We start from the raw sequence: 21,692 nt of genomic DNA on the forward strand, positions 1-21,692 counted from the left end.
GTATCACTTAACTAGTTAGACATGCATATGTTATCGATCAAGAAGTCAAAGGTTCAAATCTTTTACCTCCCACATGTTAAACTACGAAATTTGTTAATTTAATGAAAATATATTGAAAACAAAAGTCACATAAATTATAATGAAAGGATTTTTTTTTTTTTTGGTTATAAAATTAATGATAATTTTAGATCACATCAAAATAATTATGGAAGTTCAAGGAAATGATCATAAACCAACACTTTAATTGATGGTCAATGCGAGCATAATTTAGATAAAAACACCAATTATTATTATAGATGGTTCAATCTTCATCCTATCAAGCCAAAATCAACGGTTCATCAGCTAAAACTTCATGTGTATAAATATGAGAATAGGGATTTAAACTCCCCAAATTTGAGAGATAGAACACGTTAATTATCGTTGAGTTATACTCACTTTGATTATATCGTTCTTTTATTATTTATTTATCTTGGTTTCATTCCACATTACCAATGCCATAATACCATATACCAACCGAATCCACTTTCTTTGAAATGAAAAAGAAATCATATTATCAAGTCTACCCCGCAAGTGTTGGCCCTTCCTTCTCCCTTTTCCCTCTTTCTTTAACTGCCTCCATCTTCTTCAATCTCAATTCTCACTACCTGAAACTAACAAATTCCCCATTTCCCCATTTTTCTCTGAATCTTAATGGGTCCTGATTCCGATTTCAAATCCCATTTGGCCACTGAAATTAGCTCCTTCTCCTCCCGTACTGTCTCTTGCTCTCACCGCCATTTCTCCCTCCCTTTCATCGATTGGTATCGCCTTTTTGGGGTACGTTTTTCCCTTTCCTCTTATGGGTTTTCTTTCTTTTCTTCCCTTCTCTCTTAATCCATTCTCATAGGTCCAACAAGACGCTGGAATCGATTCCATTCGGAGGCGATATCTCAAGCTTGGTGGGTTTCTCTTTTCTATCTCTCTCCATTTCCATTTCGTTTTGTTTTGATTCGGAATGTGCTTTGGATTTGCAGCTCTGCAACTTCATCCAGACAAAAACTCGCACCCCAAGGCCGAAATCGCCTTCAAGCTTGTCTCTGAGGTTCGATTCCATTCATTTTCTTGGGAATCCCACTTTCTGCCATATATCTGTTCTACATTTTTGTGATTTTGCTTTTTAGTGTTTTTTTTTCTTTTTCATGGCGATCCATTAATGTGAATCTTGCATTTAATTTCTGTATTCACGTACTACTCGTGAATATTGATGTATTCATTACTGTTTGTGTTCTTCACTTTAATGCTAAATCAATTCTGAATGGTGAGAACTGTGAATGAAAATGAGGGATTGTTTTGTTTGTGTTTGTGCTTGTAGGGATATGGTTGTTTGAGTGATAATGTGAAGAGAAGGGAATTTGATTTGGATAGGAAGAAGAAGTTTTGCCCTGATTGCAACACAATCCCTTATAGAAATTTCACCTCTGCTAGAAACTTGAATGTACTAGGAGGTTTTCACAACAACAACAACATCAACAACATTCATGGAGATTTGAGAGATATGAAAGAGAGATTAAGAGAGGAAGCTAATGTGATTAAGAATTGTTTGAGGACTAATAACTCTGCAGCAAACAGAGAAACTTCACTATTCAATCCACCTGGTTTCACCATGTTTCATTACAAAAACCACAAAGAAACCCCAATCTTCAATCCTTCTGATTATGTTTGTCAAGGCTACCCACATTTCCGAACCCGAATCCACCCGAAACCGCAGAGTTTTCGGTGTTTTAGAACTGGAAATGCATTGAAGTATGAACAAGGTAGAGGGAAGTATGAGTATCCGGTGTTTGAAATTAGTAGATCAGAAAGTTTTCTTTTACAGAAACAATCTGCTTTTGTTTATTCAAATGTTAACAAACCACATTGGTGAACTGACTTCCATTCATTCAATGCCATTTCTTTTCTTCTTTTCTGGGTAAGTAAATGCATTATTAAAAAACAAATCGTTTTATTTTCGAGATTTTTTTTTTTTTTTTCAAATTAAAGCAAAGTTCTCTCTGTCATTTGAATTGGAGGGAAAGGGAAACCCTTTTGAATAACAATTCTTTTCTTTTTTTTTTAATACTTTCTAAATGTATTATGATTAGTTTAAATCTTTAATAAAGAAAGTAAGAAAGTGGGTAACAAATTTTGTTTTTTTGGAACTTGGGTTTTGTTTTAGTTTAATCATGTAGATTTATTTTTGAATATTTGTTATGTGTTCAAAGGGTTAATGATGGAGAATTCTGAGGGGTCAAGTCAATGTGATGGTAAAGTTTTTAGATGGGTCTGCTAAAAGTGAGAGAGTGAAAGAGTCAGTTGAGGGAAAGTGGGGTATTTTCTGAGCCCCTTGATGATGAAACTCAAATGGCATCATTCATGATTTATTTATTTATTTTAAGTTTGAGGATTAAAATATATGACCATATATCAATATGTCCATAAATCGAAGGGTTCGACGTGGACAAAAAGATTCATCAATATTTATAATATATTATATATATTTTCCATAAAACATAAAATAAACATCATCTAAATTTGAGTAGAAAGATATACACTAACAAAACTTATAACTTAATTTGGAAGTAAAAACAATTCAATTATTTAGACCTCTTCGTTAACCATTTCGTCTTTTTTTATAGTTTTTGAAAATTAAGTTCGATTCTTTCTCATTGTTTATAATGATTTGCATCTTTCTTGAATACAATGCTTAAATTCTTATCCAAATTCTAAAAACATATTTAACTTTTTTAAAACTATTTTTTTAGTTTTCAAATTTTGGCTTTGTTTTTTAAACTATTAGTAAAAAGTAGATAACAAATGAATAAATTTGGTAAAAGTAGTGTCTATAAACTTAATTTTTTTTAAAAAAAATCAAATAATTACTAAACAGAACATTATTTACTTAGTTTTTATAAATTTTTATTTAAAAAATATTCATTAATATCAATATGTTATCAATATATTCATATAATGTCGATGAAATATACTTTGTGGTACTTAAATTTACATTTTTAATTAAAAGAGAATTTGATCCATTATTGTTTTTTTTTTAATATCATTTTATATTCCTGAATTTTAGGACTTGTATCAATTTAAATCCTAAATAATAGTTGTATCAATTTAAACCCTGAACTTTAGGAATTGTATCAATTTAAGCCACATGCTAGTAATTGTATCAACTTAAAATCTAAACTTTCATAAATATATCAATTTAAACTCTAAAATTTCATAAGTACATAAATTTAAACCATAAACTTTCATAAGTGTATTCAAACAAAATATAATGGATGGTTTAAATTGATATACTTATGAAAGCTCATGGTTTAAATTGATACACTTATGAAAATTTGAGGTTTAAACAGATAGAATATTAATGTAGTGTTTAAATTAATGCAACTCTCAAAGTTCAGGTTTAAATTGATATGATCATTAGTTTAAGTTTTAAGTTGATATCATTCTCAAAATTTCGAGGTATAAAATGATATTTACACTTCTTTTTATTTTGGTAATATGTGTAGAAATCGGACCTCTAACCTACAATTTTTCTTTTTAAAGTTGTAAGAAGAGAGAAAAGATAGATGAAAATTGGAATGAATTAGATTGTGTTACTTCTATGTATTTTTTTATTTTCGTTTCACTTAGTAACAACTTGAGGAATTTTTACATTTACCATTTTGGGCTCTTTCTTGAAAATCTTATAAAAGATGCTAATAATCCAAAATTATTTGAATGTCTTATGGTTTCCTTCACATATGCATCAAAACAGGTGCCAAAATATCCTATAACTAGATTAGTATTCATACTCTTGCAAAAATATTTTGTAAAATAAAGAATGATTCATCCCACATGCTGGCATTTTTAACAAAAATCAAATGATTAATTGTTTTTAAAAAAATACTTTCAAAATTTTCATTTCAATCCTTAAACTTCACAATTATCTTTATATAGTATCATAGGATTTTTTTTTTTTATTTAAAATTAAAGACACAATTGTGTCGGGACGTAAAAATTGGAAATCGTACATAATATTATTTACAACTCAATCTTTATATAGAAGTCATTGTCGTATGTATTCTAGCTTTTAAAAATTGGTTGGTGTGTTAATTTTCAATCGTTATTTTAATGGAAATAATTTCAAGGGTATTTCTGGAACAATGTTAAAATCAAAATTATCCAAATTTAACGAGATTTTTCCACTTAAAAGTATTAGGTTTTTTACATTTTGATAAATACTATTGTCAAACCATTTAAAAGTTTTAAAACAATGTAAAAAATGTTTCCTTTTTCTTTTGAGTATCAAAAATATTATATTTGAAACAAATGTGACTGAAAACTATTTAAGATAAAAGGTATTCACCGTAAATGTCAATGTACTAAGTAAGCGCTTAAAAAGTGTTTGACTTAATGGTAATTGACATAACCTTCATCTTTAAAGGTTGATGTTCAATCTCTCATACCGCAAAAAAAATAATATTGGAGAAAAGTAAATGTTTTAATCTACATATAAACATAATAATTGCAAAAAAAAAGGTTTAAATACTCCTTTGGTCTTTGAATATTATTTTGATCTTCGTATAATTTTGGTTCATTTTGTTTCATGTACTTTCAAAATATTTATTTTAGTCTTTTTACTTTCAATTTTAGTTCATTTAATCCTTATATTTTCGAAACATCTATTTTGGCCATTACATTTCTAAAAAGTAATGAATTTTTGTTTCCTCATTATTACCCTTTTTTTTTTATTTTAAGGGACAAAGATGGTCCATTTTTATAAATTACATAAACAAAATGAACCATAATCAAAAGTACAAAGACCATAAAATAGAATTTTAAGTCAAACAAAAATTACAAATCAAACTTTTTCTCATTAATTATAACAATGGATTTGTTGGGTAATTCATAGTTATTAAAAAGCTACACAATGAGACATTTTTTTTCCCTCAAATATACATTCTCTTATTTCAAGTAAAATAAAAATAAATTATACAATTTATGAAGTGGGAGAATCGAAACCTCTAACTTCAAGCTCAATAAATATATTTTATGTCGTACAATGTCGTTTGGAAGATGAAAAAGAAAGAAAGAAAAAATAAAAAGAATGTTTATGATAGAATTAGAGTGTGATGTTTATAAAACAAGACAAGAGGAAACAATGACACTCAATGAGTGACCACTGAGTGGACCAATCGAATTTAAGACAAAATGAATGAACAAATTAAAGAAAGCCTAATGCTGTAATTCAAGTATTAAATTCGAGAAATCTAAGTATGTTTTTCTTTCTTTTTTATTTTTTATTTTTTCTTTTTCTTAAGGTTATGGAGACTTGTAATGTAATCTGAGTGTCTGTAAATGGCATTCAAAATGATTAAGAATGGTGTGTGTGTGTCTGGATTTTGAACTTTAACGGTAATTATAACTTGTAAGCTACAAAATTGCTTCCAATTTGGCTGAGTTTTTTTTTTTTTTTTTTAATTGAGATTGATGCACACAAAACTTTAGTGATTTTTAAATCATAAAAAATTACTTTAGTCATTTTTAAAATTATTCTAAAATAAGTTTTTAGCATTCAAAATAAAAAATATTTTTAGTTCCTAAATTTTCATGAAAATAACACAATTTAGTCTCTAAACTTTGATTTGTAATGATTTAGTCTCTTTACTTTTAATTTTGTAAAAAAAAAAAAAAAACTTTAGTATATAAAAATTTAGTTCTTCTACTTTCAAATTTTAACAATTTAGTCTCAAACGTAATTTTTTTAATCAAAATTAGATATCTATTTTTATTATTTTATGATATAGACTCTATATTTTATAATAATATTGAATATTAAACTAATCTTAACACTAGTTTCCACAATAAGATTTAAATCATTACAAATTTTGAAGTACAATAACTAAATTGTTACAAAATAAAATTTAGAGACTAAATGTTATATATAAAATTAAAAGTATATGGACAAAATCGTTACAAGTTCAATAACTAAATTATTACTTTTATGAAAGTTTAGAGACTAAAAGTGATTTTTATTTCATCAAAATTAATTCATGCAATGACTTCAAATCAATGAGTCTAAAAATATCATTCATGCAAGATTGAAAATTTTATTGGACAAAAATTTCAAATGTTTGACAACTAACAAATGAAATTTTGGTTCACTATTGTAGGTCTCTTTATTATGAAATTTTTGTCCTTTTCCCTACATTATTGCATTATATTAAATTATCATTTGCTAGTCCCATCAGTACAACACATTAATGTTTAAGTATTATTGTTAACAAAAATAATTTAATAAAACTATTTTTTTAAAAAAAAAAAATGAAATGCATAATTGAAACTTTCAATTTGAGGAAAGTTTAGAAATAATAATTTAAGTTCCATTTGGTAACTATTTTATTTTTATTTTTATTTTTGAAAATTAAGTTTATAGATATTACTTCGATCTTCAAATTTCTTTCTTTATTATCTACTTTTCGTCAATAGTTTAAAAAACCAAACCAAATTTTGAGAACTAAAGAAAGTGGTTTTAAAAAAGTTGTTTTGTTTTGGGAATTTGACTAAGAATTCAACAATTGTATTTAAGAAAAATCTAAATTATTATAAGAAATGTGTGTAAAATATGTATAATTTTCAAAAATAAAAAACTAAATGATTACTAAACGGGGTTTGAAGAAAGAAAAAAAAGATACAAAGACGAATTACGAAGGGTTGTAGTTGTGTTTAATTTTATGACCCAAAAATTATGAAAATTGTCTGTTTTGTTGTAGTGATTGTGTGTGAAATTGAATTGGTCCCATTGGGAAATTGATGTTGATATTAGAAAAAGAACAAGAACATGGGGAGGAGGCCAAACCAGCACATGAAACTACATATATAAAGAGAAAGAGAGATTGAATTTGCAATTTGGACCCTTGTTTGAAAGCTAAGATTGTGAAGTTTTTCCAAATGAAGACAACAAAATATCATATACTAATTTTTGCTATGGGGCTTTGATTGTTCCACAATCCCCATCATACCCCTCTCTCCCTTTCCTAACTCCTCATTACCTTATTTATCCCCAACATTTCTCCATAATTCCATTCTTTTTCCTTTTTCCTTTTTCTTTTTTTCTTTTTTTTTTTTCCACTTTTCCTAACTGCCCAACGTTCAAAATGAGTTATACGTTACAAATTTTAGTCACTCAACTTTTCAAGTTTGTCATATAAGTCTCTTTATGTTCAAATCTAAAGGATTGTTTACACCCTCAACTTGAAGTCGGTGGAGTAGGCTATTATAATTCATCTCATATGTTTATGACTATTTATAACCTACAATTATAATACTAGTGTTTATATCTACTTATAACTTATAATTAACTACAGTAATACTATTTTAAAAAAAATTCTTTTTATTACTGTGTTTACTATTTTCTACTCATTCTCTTTTTCTCCAAATATACGCTAACCGTTTAAGATTAAAGTTGTAACTTAACATTGAATATATACTAAATCATTGTTGGTAGAGTTGAATTTGAATTTCACTTTCAAATTTGATGTTAAACTAATAATTAATCTTATTATTAACTTGTGTAGTAGAATTTTGTCTCAAGCAATAAATTTGGTTGTCAGTTTGTTGGAGATTGCTGAAGTTTATTGTTCATGGGTCTTTGTACCTTGTATTGTAGATACTCCACCCAAAAACTTGTAAAAATAAAATTAGGGATTGTTACTTCTTATATGTGTAATCTTTTATTTATTTATTTTGTCCTATCCAAAAAATACTTCCAATGAATAATACTCCATATCAATTTTTCTACTTAAATGAAAAAAAAGATAATTGATGTCTGTATTTTATTGTTTTTCCTTTCACATACACTCATTGTACAAATTATTCTCTGATGAATTATTCTTCTCTTCTATTTGTGGTTCACATTAATTGTTGTCTTTTTTTTCCCCCTCAAACCTTAGTTCTATGGTCCATTTTTTTGTCAGAGATGATTCATATAAGGTTGAAATACAAATTAAAAACCCATAGTGATATAGTTTTCATATCCATTTAATTAATTAGGCTCTATAGTTTGATCAAACATTTTACAAATCTCTTATACTGTTACAAATTAATATCATATTAATTAACATGTACATGTTTTATATACTATGTAATTATGAGCTAATTTTTTTTTTCTATTTTGTTGATCTCATGTTAGTTAAGTGTACAAGTTAAAGTGTATTGAATGTATGACGTGGTTTGTTTATTAAGTAAGAAACTATAGTTTTATGTTTTGTTTATTGTGTTAGCTAATTGTATAGAAGTTTAGGGCTATATGTCATTATAAATAGGTGAAAACAATGGATTTATAGGTAAATATCATGAGTCGAGAACGATTTCTTTGTGAGATTTAACTAAAGTATTAAGAATCAACCCAAAAAATTTATTCCATAAAAAGCACTAAAATATATGTTTTTGTTTTCTAATATTTGAATGTTTTTTCAATCTGGTTCTTAATCTTCTAAAAGTTTCAATTTCATTCCTAGGGTATTGGAAACTTTTCAAATAAAATTATGATGGCATAAAAAAAATTAAAAGTTAAAATTAATTAACAAAATGATATTTTTATGCTTAAATGCGTTTTTTTTATTAATTGATCTTAATGTATTCTCAATTTTAATTGAATGAAATAGACATTTCATTTATAAAAATTAAAACTTACTTGATTCACACGACTTAATACTAGTAACTTAACTTGAAATTCCTCATTGTCGTGTTATATAACCAATTAAAATGTTGGTATACTCTTTCTTAAAAAAATGTTGGAATAGGGTTTCGTGCATATTTGACCAATTAAGTTTTAGAGATTAGGCTCGTAGCCCAAATTTATTACTTTTGTAAAAATGACAAAAAACAAGCCCAACCCATTAAATGTTAAAAAAGTATGGATACGCCTGATACACATTTGATACACCATTGATATATACTTGATACACTTGAATTACTAGTATACACCTGATACACTTGATACACTGTTGATATACGCTTGAAAGACTATGAATAGACACTTAATATATTTGATGTACCATTGATACACGATTGGAAATGACTAGTTATTCTAAGTGTTGTAAATTGAAGGGCATTTATGTAAATAAAGACTCGTGGCAATTATGTAATTAAATAGTGTTGGGTTTTAATATTCTAAAACTCGTGGTTTGTAAACAATTAAACTTATTCTGTTATCAATAAAGATATTATTGAGGTTTATTTAATAAAGTTGTTATTGAAGGTATGAATTGCTCATTTTATTTTAGAAAGAACCTAAATCCAATAAACTAAGATCCATGTACTAATACAGAAATTGGATTACAAGTTATTTTTTCAATGTCAAGTAAAGGGTATACTTGATGCTTATAAAAGCATCGAATATTCAACTGTCAAGTATAATGTGATAACTTGATTATGAAAAAATGCAAGACAAATATTTCTTGATACAATTTTCGTGTCAAAAAAGATAATACACTTGACATTGATGACATGTCAAGTTGATTAATTCTTGACATTTATTACGTATCATATGTGATTATTCTTGACATTTTTTATTTGTCAAATATATTTTTATCTTGACACAAAATAATAGACAAGTTATTTAATTCTTGACACATTTCCAATGTAATCTATGTTTTTTTTTTTTTTTTTCAAATTAAACATTCGAATTTAATTTCTCATTTCTTGCATTACATGTGTTCCAATAAGACAATTTCATCAACTAAAGTAAACAGTTGCACATATCAGTTCAATATATCCAACGTAACTTAACAGTTCCATTCTTTTATTACCTTTCATGTATATGAACGATTCCAAAATTTACTATGGTATATACTCTATCAATCCGTCCCAATATATGATAATTCCAAAATTTGCTACCATTCATCAATCTTAAAAATCGATGATCATCCCTAAAGACGAAAATAAGGGGGAAAAAACTACCATTCATGAAGTTGTACATGGATTTGAATTGACATTAAAATAAATCATATTTCATCACTTCCCAATGCAAAATTTGCTAAAAGCTCAAAAAAGACTAAGAGAATCAAACTAGAAGTAAATCTAGGTAATTTTGTTAAGCACGACTATATTTTCACGAAAAAAAAAAGGAGAATCAAAATTAAATGGATAATCCATTTGTTTATTGTAAAATTGAATCAATAGAAGGCCCCTAAATTGGTGAAGAAATAATAGAAACAATGATATGATACGAAATACAGGAGAAAGCAAGTTTGGAAAAAAGCTTTTGGAATATGTAAAGAGTGTATATTTTGTGTTGAATCTTGAATGAGATGAGAAAAATCTAAATTCATAGTTCAATTCCGTTTTTCATTGCCTTTGATTCTTGCCAGATGAGGAAATGCACTCAGAATATTGTATGGTCTCAAATCTTGCCTCGTCAAAATCCTAATTACCAGCAGAACTTGCAATCAACAATGAATAAATTACAGAGATTTCATGGAGTAATGAAGAAAAAGATGAAGAAGAACTTACCCCAGTTGCTTTATATTTGGGCACAATCAACATCTCTATAAGAAGCTACAGTTTTCTACAGAATTAGCCCAAAGAAACACAAAATAGAAGAAATCAACACAAAATTAAAGCAAAATGAAGTACAAGGATGAAAAAATTGACCAGAAAACATCTCCATTATCAACTACATACTCTAGAAAAAAATTAGGTGAAACACAGTAAAAAAAAAAGGGAAATCGTGAAGAATAGAATTGATGGGCTAAAGTAAAATTGTAAGAAATGATGCAAAATTTCACAAATTCAGAGAAAAAGAACCAAAAGGGATGAAAAAGGAGCAACGAATTTACCTTATCCACCATCAAGATCTCTTCACCATTGACATATATTGAAAATAGGGTTATTAACCTAGGGACATTTATGTAATTATGTAGACCCCTAGGTTTTCCTACTGTCTATTTATACAGTGTGTCCCTGTGTATTCAATGTATCAGATTAAAATAATAAGAAAAGATCTCTATATCGTGGTTTTTCTCCCTGTACTAGGGTTTCCACGTAACTGTGTTGTCATTCCTTTCTCATCTTCTTCTATTTTTAACATAGTATCAGAGCTAGGCAACGAAACCCTAGCTGTCATGGAAGAGAACCAACCACAGTCATCTTCTGCTGATGGAACTTCGAGTTCTGATATGAAGACGAGCGGCCGTGAAGGAGTGTTTTCAAGCAGCCCTACTAGAGTTGATTTCTGTCGTCCAGCTGCAGTAAACAGAGAGTTAGAGTCGGTGGGAGTCGCCGCACTAGACAGAAGCGCTGATCAAACTCAGATAAGTCTTCGTCAAACAGTCAGATACAGTTTCGGTCGATTCAAGCCGTGGGTCACCGCAATACGCGTCGATCAAGGCTAGATGTATCTTTGATGGACAGACAGGAACAAATCCGATCGTTTCAAGCCGTGGGTCGCTACCATCCACGCCGTTGCAGCCTTTCGCGCCGGTCATGTTCGCTTCAGTCGATCCTTTCGCGCTAGGTCCATTCGACAACCGAGGAGCCGTACCAAGAACGATCAATCCTTCCGTGCTAGGTCCATTCAACCAACAAAGAGCCTCGCCGAGCACCCATCTTGAGCAGTCCAGTCGACTAGGGTCTTCATGTGTGTCGGCAACCTCCTTCCAACCTGCGACTTCCTTCTAGTCGTCAGCGGCTACTCCATTTCTAGCCGCTTATGGTTCAACCCAATACCCAGATGATGTGAGACAACGGTTGGCTTATCTCCAACAACAGATTTCAAATTTGGATACGATGTTTGGCGCAAATCCCCAACCGGTTCAACCAGTCTATTCAGAGAACCCGGTAAATTCGTTCCCTATTTTGCAAAATGCTTCTTATTTATCTAGCTCGATGGGCAACTCTGCAGGATTTCTTGTAGGAGAAAAATTAAATGGCCAGAATTATTTCTCCTGGTCCCAATCAATCCGAATGGCCTTGGAAGGGTGTCATAAATTTAAGTACTTAACGGGGGAGATTCCGAAGCCAGTACCAGACGATCCTCAAGAACGGATCTGGAAAGGAGAAGACTTGATGTTACACTTTGTTCTCGTGAATAGTATGGAATCTCAAATAGGCAAACAATTGTTATATGTTGCAACTGCCAAGGATATCTGAAAGGTTGCACGAGATTTGTAGTCAAACAGAGAGAATGCCTCTCGACTATATATGCTTCACAAGCAGGTCTATGAATGCAAACAAGGATCTATGGATGTTACATCTTATTTTAACAAATTATATTTGCTTTAGCAAGAGATGGATCTATGTCGAGAGGTTGTATGGAACTGCGCACAAGACGGGGCTCAATACTTGAAAATTGAAGAAGCAGACCGTGTGTATGTGTTCTTGCCTGGCTTAAATCCTAAATTTGATGGTGTCCGTAGTTGAATATTGGGCCAACGCCCAACTCCTTCTCTCAGAGAAGTTTGCTCCAAAATACGACTAGAAGAGGATTGATTATACGCCATGAATAATCCTATTACAACAACTGATGCAGCTGCCTTCATTGCAAAGTCTCCTAGTGCTGATGGCGATAAAAAACCTTCACCTGTGTGTGAGCATTGTAAAAAGCCCTAGCACACAAAGGACTAGCATTGGAAATTGCACGGGAAACCTACAAACAGCAGGCAACAACAGTCTCATGACAAATCTAATACTGGTCGTGCCCTAGTAAGTGACTCAGCAGATGAACATACTCAGAAGCAGTCTTCCGTTGATAGAAAGAACAATTTGAGTACGGTTAGGGTGAGTGCTATTGCACAATCAGGTAATTTCCCTTCATTTGGCCTTATTAGTATAAATGGTAAAAAACCATGGATTGTGGACTCAGGAACCACAGATCATCTTACAAGTTCTTCAGATCTGTTTATTTCGTATAACCCAAGTGTTGGAAATAAGCGTATTCGTATTGAATACGGGTCTTTTGCCCCTGTTGCGGGGAAATGCCATATTTCTCGGTTTGATGGTTTAATTCTGCGTGATACTTTACATGTGCCTAAAATCTCTTATAATCTGTTGTCTGTCAGTAAAATTGCAAGGGATTTGAAGTGTAAGGCAATTTTTTCACTTGATTTCGTTTTGTTTCAGGATCTGAAATCGGGGATGACGATTGGCACTGCCCGGCATGATAAGGGACTCTATTTCCTTTCTAAAAAGGCTTCCTCTAGGGATGGTCATCGAATTGGGTTTATGTCGTTAAATTTTCTCTGTTTCTGAAAATGACTTTATGTTGTGACATTTCCGTTTAAGACATCCGAATTTTCAATATATGAAGTATTTGTTTCTACATTTATTTCGCAATGTTAATACTTCCTCTTTAAATTGTGATGTGTGTATTCGTGCCAAACAAAGTTGTGTTTATTTCCGGTCTCAGCCTTACAAACCCTCGAGTCCTTTTACTCTTGTTCATAGTGATGTATAGGGCCCTTCACCGTTTACCACTTCCACTGGTAAACGTTGGTTTGTCACATTTATAGACGACCACACTCGCCTTACCTGGATCTTCCTCCTCAGTGACAAATCTGAGGTGTCATCCATTTTCCAAAAAATTTATACAAATGTTGAGACTCAGTTCAATGCAAAGATTGGAATTTTACGAAGATAATGGACGAAAATTCTTCAATACCTCCTTCAGGGATTTTCTTGTCTCTGAGGGAATTGTCCACCATAGCTCATGTGCTTACACTCTGCAATAGAATGGAGTAGCTGAGCGAAAAAATTGTCATCTGGTAGAAGTAGCCCAGTCTCTTATGTTATCTACCACTTTTCCATCATGCCTGTGGGGGGATGCGGTTCTTACTACTGCCCATCTCATTAATCGGATGCCCTCTCGTATTTTTAACCTTCATACTCCATTAGAACTGTTTAAAGAGTCCTTTTCAACCACTCGATTAATCTCCAATGTTCCTCTTCGAGTTTTTGGTTGCGTTGCCTTTGTTCACTCCCATGGTCCAAACAGCACAAAATTCACTCATCGTGCTCAGTGTGTCTTTGTTGGATATCCACTTCATCAACGTGGGTATAAGTGCTATCACTTGTCATCTCGTAAATACTATGTCTCCATGGATATCATCTTCCTTGGGGATCAGGTGTTCTTTCCTGTTAGTCATCTTCAGGGGGAGAACATGAATGAAGAGACTAAGTGGTCATCGTATGCTTTTCTCTTAGAGTCAGCCCCTATTCATATCTCGTCTAAACCTAGTTCTGAGTATGACGACCTGGTCCTTCCTACTAACCAAGTTCCTTGGAAAACTTACTATAGGAAGAATCTCAGGAAGGAAGCAATGTCACCTGTCGAACCAGAATCGCCGACTCCAGTGCATGAGTCAGACCCGCCATCAGATCCAGGTACGTACATTCCCGACACTAATGATGTTAATGTGTGTATGGAGACTGATGAATACAGGCAAGATAAGTGCGAAGGAAGTAGTAATACTGAAAGAATGGCAGAAGAGGAGAAAGTAGAGAATGAAATGATTCTAGCTAATGATGATGTGGAGCATACTACTGAAATCTCTAATACATAGATAATCGATCATGGTGAGGAGCCTGGAAAGTTAAAGGATCGTGATGCATCGCTTGATCATCCTATAGCTCTGAGGAAAAACACTCGTTCATGTACTAAATACCTTATGCATAGTTACATTACGTATAGTAATCTGACAATCGAGTTCAAAGCATTCACTACCAATTTGGACACTGTGATGGTTCCAAATGACATAAGTGTTGCAATGAAAAACCAGAATGGCAGTCTGCTGTTATAGAAGAAATGAGAGCTCTCGAGAAAAATGGAACTTGGGAACAGGTGGCTCTACCTGAAGGACACAAGACAGTTGGATGCAAATGAGTGTTTACTATAAAATACAAGTTAGATGGGGCGATTGACTGGTACAAGGCTAGGCTCGTTGTAAGAGGCTTTACTCAGACCTATGGTGTAGACTACTCTGAAACTTTTTCTCCGGTGGCCATACTTAACACCATTCGAGTGCTTTTGTCAGTTACTGTAAATAAGGATTGACCTCTACACCAATTTGATGTTAAAAATGCTTTTTTGAATGGAGAACTTGAAGAGGAAGTCTATATGAGTCCTCCTTCTGGGTTCGAGAGTCAGTTCAAAAACAGGGTGTGAAGATTGAGAAAGTCGCTATACGGATTGAAACAGTCTCCAAGGACCTGGTTTGACAGATTCACAAGCTTAGTGAAAGCACAGGGGTATGTTTAGGGGCATTTTGATCACACTCTTTTTACAAAAAGATCAAAATCAAGGAAGATAATTGTTCTTATTATCTACGTTGATGACATTGTTTTATCTAGGGATGATGATGCTGATATCATGAGGCTCAAAACAAAGATGCCCGAAGAATTTGAAATTAAAGACCTCGGTAAGCTAAGATACTTTATGGGAATGGAAGCAGCTCGATCAAAAGAAGGCATTTCAGTTTCTCAACGAAAATACACTCTGGACTTACTAAAGGAAACAGGCATGACTGGGTGTAAACCTGTTGACACACCAGTAGAGTATAATGCGAAGCTCAGTGAGAAGAATGATAGAGTTCCTGTTAATAAAGAAAGGTATTAGCGGTTAGTCGGGAAATTGATCTACTTGTCTCATACAAGGCCAGATATTTTGTATGCAGTAGATGTTGTCAGTTAATTTATGCAGGCTCCCTATGTCATATGACAGCAGTTGAACATATCCTCTGGTACCTGAAAAGAACTCCTGGCAAAGGTCTGATGTTTAGAAATACCGATAAACGATGTGTTGAAGCCTACACTAATTCTGACTGGGCAGGTTCTGTTGTTGACAGAAAGTCAACGTCTGGGTACTGTACGTTTGTCTGGGGTAATCTAGTCACCTGAAGAAGTAAGAAATAAGGAGTTTTTGCTAGAAGTAGTGTTGAGGCTGAGTATAGGGCCATGAGTCTGGGGATTTGTGAAGAAATTTGGTTGAAGAAAGTGTTATCTGATTTTCTACAAGATAATGCGCTTCCAATGAAATTGTTTTGTGACAACAAAGTTGCCATAAGTATTGCAAATAATCCAGTTCAACATGACAAAACTAAATACGTAGAGATTGACAGACATTTCATTAAGGAGAGATTGGATAGTGGAAACATATGCATCCCTTATATTCGTTCAAATCAGCAAGTTGCAGATGTGCTTACAAAGGGGTTACTGAGACAAAGCTTGATTATTGTGTAAACAAGTTGGGCCTTGTTGATATCTATGCTCCAACTTAAGGGGGAGTGTTGAAAATAGGGTTATTAACCTAGGGATATTTATGTAGTTGTGTAGACCCTTAGGTTTTCCTACTGTCTATTTATATAGTGTGTCCCTGTGTATTCAGTGTATCAGATTAAAATAATAAGAAAAGATCTTTATATCGTGGTTCTTCTCCCTGTACTATGGTTGCCACGTAACTATGTTATCATTCTCTTTTCTTCTTCTTCTATTTTTAACAACATCCACTTCAAGATTGCAACAGATTCCCATTGCCCAAAACAAAGAAAAACTCAACACACCCCCAAAAACCTTAATCCAAAAAATGGGTCATATCGAAACTGGGTCATTTTGGATTTGGTTTTATTGTAACCCCAAAAAGAGGAGTAAAGAAGAAGAAGAAGAAAATAGTTCGTTTATCCTGAAAAAGAAAGAAGAAGACAAGCAGTCGGAGGTAGGTTTTTAGTGTGGTTTCAGGGGTTTGGGGGTGCCTCCCCAAAATTTTCATCTCTTTAATGTATGAAACCCTAAAACAAATAAACCACAAACTACTTGATGTTTATAAAACATCAAGTAAAACCGGAATGAAAAAATCTGGAAATTTCTGCCAACCTCCGCTTTCTTTAAATGAAACCTTAGAACAAATAAACCAAATTACTTGACGTTTATAAAGTGTCAAGTAAAACTGTAATGAAAAAAATCCTTCTGCCAACCTCTGTTTTTTTTTTTTTTTTTTTTTTTTTTTTTTTTTTTTTTTTTTTTTTTAAATGAAACCTTAAAACAAATAAACCACAAATTACTTGATGTTTATGAAGCGTCAAAAAATGGAATGAAAAAATCCATAAATTTCTGGCAACCTCCGCTTTTTTCATTATTCTTAACGTTTTTCATCAAATTTACATGTTACTTGACTTTTTTTTTTTTAATAAAAACATTCAATACTCAAAAGTTCCAAGCGTCAAATAATGTGGTTTTCGTTGTAGTGATGACTATTACATGAGTACTTCGACTTTATGTGAAGACATAAGAGTAGATAAAGTCTGAGTAGATAGCCAAAACGGTCTATAGTATACAGATAAGGTTGGGTACCTTATTCTGGAGACGCTATGGATGCGACCTGCTTTGTATTTGATACAAATGATGTGATCACGAAATCGTTCATGTGGAGACATGCGAGTGGAGACATCCTATGCAAAATATGTTTGCATAAGACCGAACCACGAAATAGTCACTTTTTCTTTACAACGTCATTTACTGTTAAAACTGACTATTTCAATCAGATGACCTAAGGTAACTCGATCTCAATCCTAAGCTAACTATGAACCCTGTTTATTTGAGATTATTTTTGAATCTGCATGGGTGAGAGTGGCTCAACAGCGCCACCCAATAGGCCTCCCATTTTAGGGGCAAGACCGAGTAGATAGCCAGAAACATAGTCCTGCAAGACAAAATTCACTCCTACCCATTTTAGGTTTAGCAGATAGATCGTTCCGTTAAGTGCTGACTCCTGGTCTTGAACAAAGGGGCCCTGCCCTACCTATAGTTGAGATGGACTCGGTTTATTGGTAGGACCATAAACTAATTGTTCATTGGAGGTTCAGTGGAGACTTAAGGAGCAAGATGTATTATAGGGATAAAATGATAATTTTGACCCAGCTGTTAATACAAATGACTTGTGAATGATCAACTTACTGATCATGGTTAAATCAAGTGAACAGAAATATATCTACAATGAGGAGAGTGCAACTACGGGCTTTAGTGGAGTGACTCGGTAATTAACAAATGTTAATTAATTCGATTTAAAAAGTTTAGACAATTAATCTCGGATCGTTGGAGCTCACGATCTGTAGATTCATTAGATCCCCTTACTAGCTCACAAATGAATTAAACCTTAGAAATGTGTGATGAGTAAATTTGAATTAAGGGAATTGATAATCATATGTTATATAATTAAACGAAATTGGAGAGGTGGAAAATATTTGAATGTGATTTAAATATTAATTACATGAATTGGATTCATGTACTAGGAATTGGTGGTTTAATAATTTGATATTTGATATCAAATTTTAATTAATTAATTATTTGGAATTAAGCTTATTATAAATCAATTATTGGAATTAATTTTTTGTTAAAATTAATTTTATTAATTTTCCAATTTTTGAAATTGGATTTCATATTGATTTTAGTTTAAAAATCATTTAATTTGAAATCTAGATTTCAAATTTTGAAAATCGATTTTAAATCAATTTAAAAACTAGGGATTTTTTCCCACTTTGGACACCAAATTCCCACTAAAACCAAATGGTTTTGGTGTCAAATTTCGACATAATCTGATTACATGCAGTGTTTGAAGAAGAGCTAGTTCAGCTAAAGGACATGACATGTAATTTGAGAAATTGAGGGAGAAGAGTTCTCCCTAGGTTTTGACACTTATCCAAATTTCCCTTCAATTGATTCTCATTTTGGATCCCACAATCCAATCTAAGGACCAAGAAAATAGTAGAAAAGATCAAGTGGTTGTCTACAACTTGTTGAAGAAGAGATTCAAGTTGGAATTGAAGGAATTTGAAGAGTTCATCAAAGGTAAATTTCTGAAACCCCCTTTTAATTTGTTGTGAACATGCTTACTTAGTTGCTAAAATTAATGGAATTAGAGTACTTAAGATCCAAATTGCTTCTGCTTGTTGATTTGTTGTGATTGTCAACACCAACAAATAGATCTTTTATTAGGGCTACTTTATGTTGGAAATGGGAGAGTTGCCGTACAGAGAGGAGAGAGGGAAAATCGTATAGAAACTTGCCGGCAACGGCAACCGACAATCGATGAGTGACGTGGAAAGCGATCGATGGTATGTCGAAGGCAGACAACTCCATAGATCATTTGAAAAGTTGAAAATTTGAGTATGGACATTCGAAAAGTTCAAATATGGACATTCCCAATCCATGAGCACTACTAGACTCTCTAAATCACAAAGAAAACATGTGCTCTTTTTTAAGATTGCCATTTATTTGTTATCGGATTTTAATTTAGTGAGGTATATTAAATCTTTATTTATAAGACACATATTAAATCTTAATTAACTGCTCTGTTTACGTGCTACTAAGCACGTCGAGACTTTCTTCCATTTTCCGATCCAAAATGAAGAAAAAAAAGACTAAGTTCAATATTTTAGAGTTTAGAAGAGGCTCTAAGTTCAATATTTTAGAGTTTAGAAGAGAAACAATACTTTTTTTTTGTTGTTGTTGAGAATTGTTTAGATTTTTTTTTAAAAAAAAATACAACTATTTCTTAAATTAAAAGATAACTTCTTATGATAGTTAAACTTGTTTGGGCGATAATAATTTTGGCTTAAAAAAATTGCTTTTGCTATTTTTTTGTGTTTCGTAATATAATTGTTCCAACATAAGTTGGAAATATTGAAAGATTTAAAAAAAAAAAATCATTCTATTACTAAAATTGAGGAGTTGAAAAGTTCAAAATATTGAAAGATGTTAAATACATTCTATTGCTCTATTTTTTGAAAAATTGAAAAGTTGAAAATTTGGACATATTTGTATTATTTGAAAAGTTGAAGATATACTTACAAATTCCTAAACTCAAATTGACATCCAATACAACTTTACTTAGTTACTTCTCTTTTAACAAAAATTGGCATTCCAATTTAAAAGTGCAAAACATTTGGACAACTTTCTAATAATAAATTCCAAAATCTCGAAAATAAAGGTTTTAATTGAAATCTTTTTTCCAACATTTTTATAAATTTAATTTGGCAATTTTAAAAATTTAACAAAAATTGAAAATTTTCTATTTAGAAAACCCAACAAAGAGGCTCCATTATTTAGAATTAACGAACTGAAGGGACTTCAAATACCTAATTTATGCCAAATTAGCCTTAATTTTATAATGTCAGGCATTACAGTATTCATCTATCTTATTTCTGGTATGTTTATCCTTACTTTTCTCCTTTGTCAAATTTTAATATAATTTAGTTTTATGGTATAATAATTATATATGCATTGAAAATATATTAAAAAAACAATAATCAAAAGTATAGAAAATAAATAAATTCAAAATTAACAACAATAATAAAATTATTCCTACCTTCGAATTGTTGCTCAAATTTAATCTCCAATGCTAAAGTAAATAAATTCAAAATTAACGACAATAATAAAATTATACTATCTAACACAGGGGCTATGGGAGAGTAACATTTGATTTCCCTTTTGTTCCTTTTAGTGGATGATTATATAGATATATTAGATAATTTCAGGTTGAAAATTATCAAAAAATTATTTTGCCCCTATTTTTTAGCATCACACATAAAAAAAAAAAAAAAAACTTTTTTCCTATCGTTTAGTATCAAACGTGGTATTAAAATAGTTTCATCTTAACATGAATGGTATCCTAGATTCATTTAAGAAAACCGTTTAAATTTTGATTTATCTTCAACATTTGATTTAAAATCAAATCAAATTTTTTCTATAAATTCAATAATTACACTCCGAATTTTCTTCGGTTATATATTTCTTTCTTCCTTTCTCATGTTTATTTTCTCCTTTTCTATTTCTTTCTCATGTTTTTTTTTCCTCTTTTTCAATTTCGTTGATAATTTTTTGTTTTCTTTTTGTAGCGTTATACTTGGGTAACTCCAACTCTAACTATTCCTTCATAATTAATTATGTGTTCTTTTTCTTCTGTAATCTACTTAGTTTCATATGCTAAAACAATTGAGTAGTAAATATTTATGAGTTTTGTCATTGAAAGAGAATCTCAATCTTCCGCTCACATTTACCCTCCTCTCTCAGCCTTTTATTTTCAAGATTTCGATCCACTACACAGCTAGAATCATAGAAAGATTGAGAAAGAAACCCTAACCCACCTTGTACTTTTCAACGGGACTTGAATCTTAAGTCGTGATTTAAGATCAAATCAAATTTTCTCTGTAAATTCAATCCCTACACTCCAAATTTTCAACGATTATCTCACTTTTTCTTTCTCATGCTATTTTTCTCTTTTTTATTTTGTTAATAATCTTTTGTTTTCTTTTTGCTGCGTTATCAACTCCAATTATTCTTCCATAATTAGTCCGGTGTTTTTTTCTTTTGTAATCTATTTCTTTTTATATGCTAAAACAATCGAGTATTATATATTTATGAGCTTTGTCATTAAAAAGGAATCACAATCCTCCATCCATGTTTACCTTCCTCTCTCATCATTCTTTACTTTTTATAATTATGGTGTGAAATTAAATTTGATTAGTTGTGTACATTGAATTTTGATTTTAGAATTTAGACTAAGTTGAATAACAAATTATGAATTTTCCAAACCAAATAAATTAAGGTATTAACCAAATCATCTAAAAAAAATATTTATTTGAAATATAGTTAAAATTAAGAAGAACATTGTAAATAAGTTTGAGGGTTTTTGTCTA

General features: G+C 31.3%; 2 protein-coding genes across 2 annotated transcripts; both read left to right on the top strand.

Moving 5' to 3' along the window:
• Positions 1 to 493: 493 nt before the first annotated feature.
• Positions 494 to 1,952, top strand: LOC150030137 (uncharacterized). The gene is made up of 4 exons (XM_090310030.1): positions 494 to 816; positions 887 to 938; positions 1,014 to 1,081; positions 1,352 to 1,952. The coding sequence occupies exons 1-4, from the start codon at positions 691 to 693 to the stop codon at positions 1,901 to 1,903; spliced, it is 798 nt and encodes a 265-aa protein (XP_090166156.1). The 5' UTR covers positions 494 to 690; the 3' UTR covers positions 1,904 to 1,952.
• Positions 1,953 to 13,862: 11,910 nt separating this feature from the next.
• On the top strand, positions 13,863 to 15,619 carry LOC150030138 (uncharacterized). Its single transcript, XM_090310029.1, has 3 exons — positions 13,863 to 14,501; positions 14,568 to 14,797; positions 15,355 to 15,619. Exons 1-3 carry the CDS (start codon positions 13,863 to 13,865, stop codon positions 15,617 to 15,619), a joined length of 1,134 nt encoding a protein of 377 aa, XP_090166155.1.
• Positions 15,620 to 21,692: the final 6,073 nt, after the last annotated feature.

The sequence above is a fragment of the Benincasa hispida genome, unplaced genomic scaffold (genome assembly GCF_027475165.1).
Source record: "Benincasa hispida cultivar pf3 unplaced genomic scaffold, pf3_genome.v1.1 HicScf530, whole genome shotgun sequence".
NCBI lineage: Eukaryota > Viridiplantae > Streptophyta > Magnoliopsida > Cucurbitales > Cucurbitaceae > Benincasa > Benincasa hispida.

Bases quoted from the DNA above. Each gene is read 5' to 3' on its own strand.
- LOC150030137 (XM_090310030.1), top strand. From the start codon at position 691: ATGGGTCCTGATTCCGATTTCAAATCCCATTTGGCCACTGAAATTAGC. The intron at 939-1,013 runs GTGGGTTTCTCT...TTGGATTTGCAG, and splicing joins GAGGCGATATCTCAAGCTTG to CTCTGCAACTTCATCCAGAC. The intron at 1,082-1,351 runs GTTCGATTCCAT...TTGTGCTTGTAG, and splicing joins CCTTCAAGCTTGTCTCTGAG to GGATATGGTTGTTTGAGTGA.
- LOC150030138 (XM_090310029.1), top strand. From the start codon at position 13,863: ATGCCCTCTCGTATTTTTAACCTTCATACTCCATTAGAACTGTTTAAA. The intron at 14,502-14,567 runs GTAGAGAATGAA...TCTAATACATAG, and splicing joins GAATGGCAGAAGAGGAGAAA to ATAATCGATCATGGTGAGGA. The intron at 14,798-15,354 runs GTTATAGAAGAA...TGTTTTATCTAG, and splicing joins AACCAGAATGGCAGTCTGCT to GGATGATGATGCTGATATCA.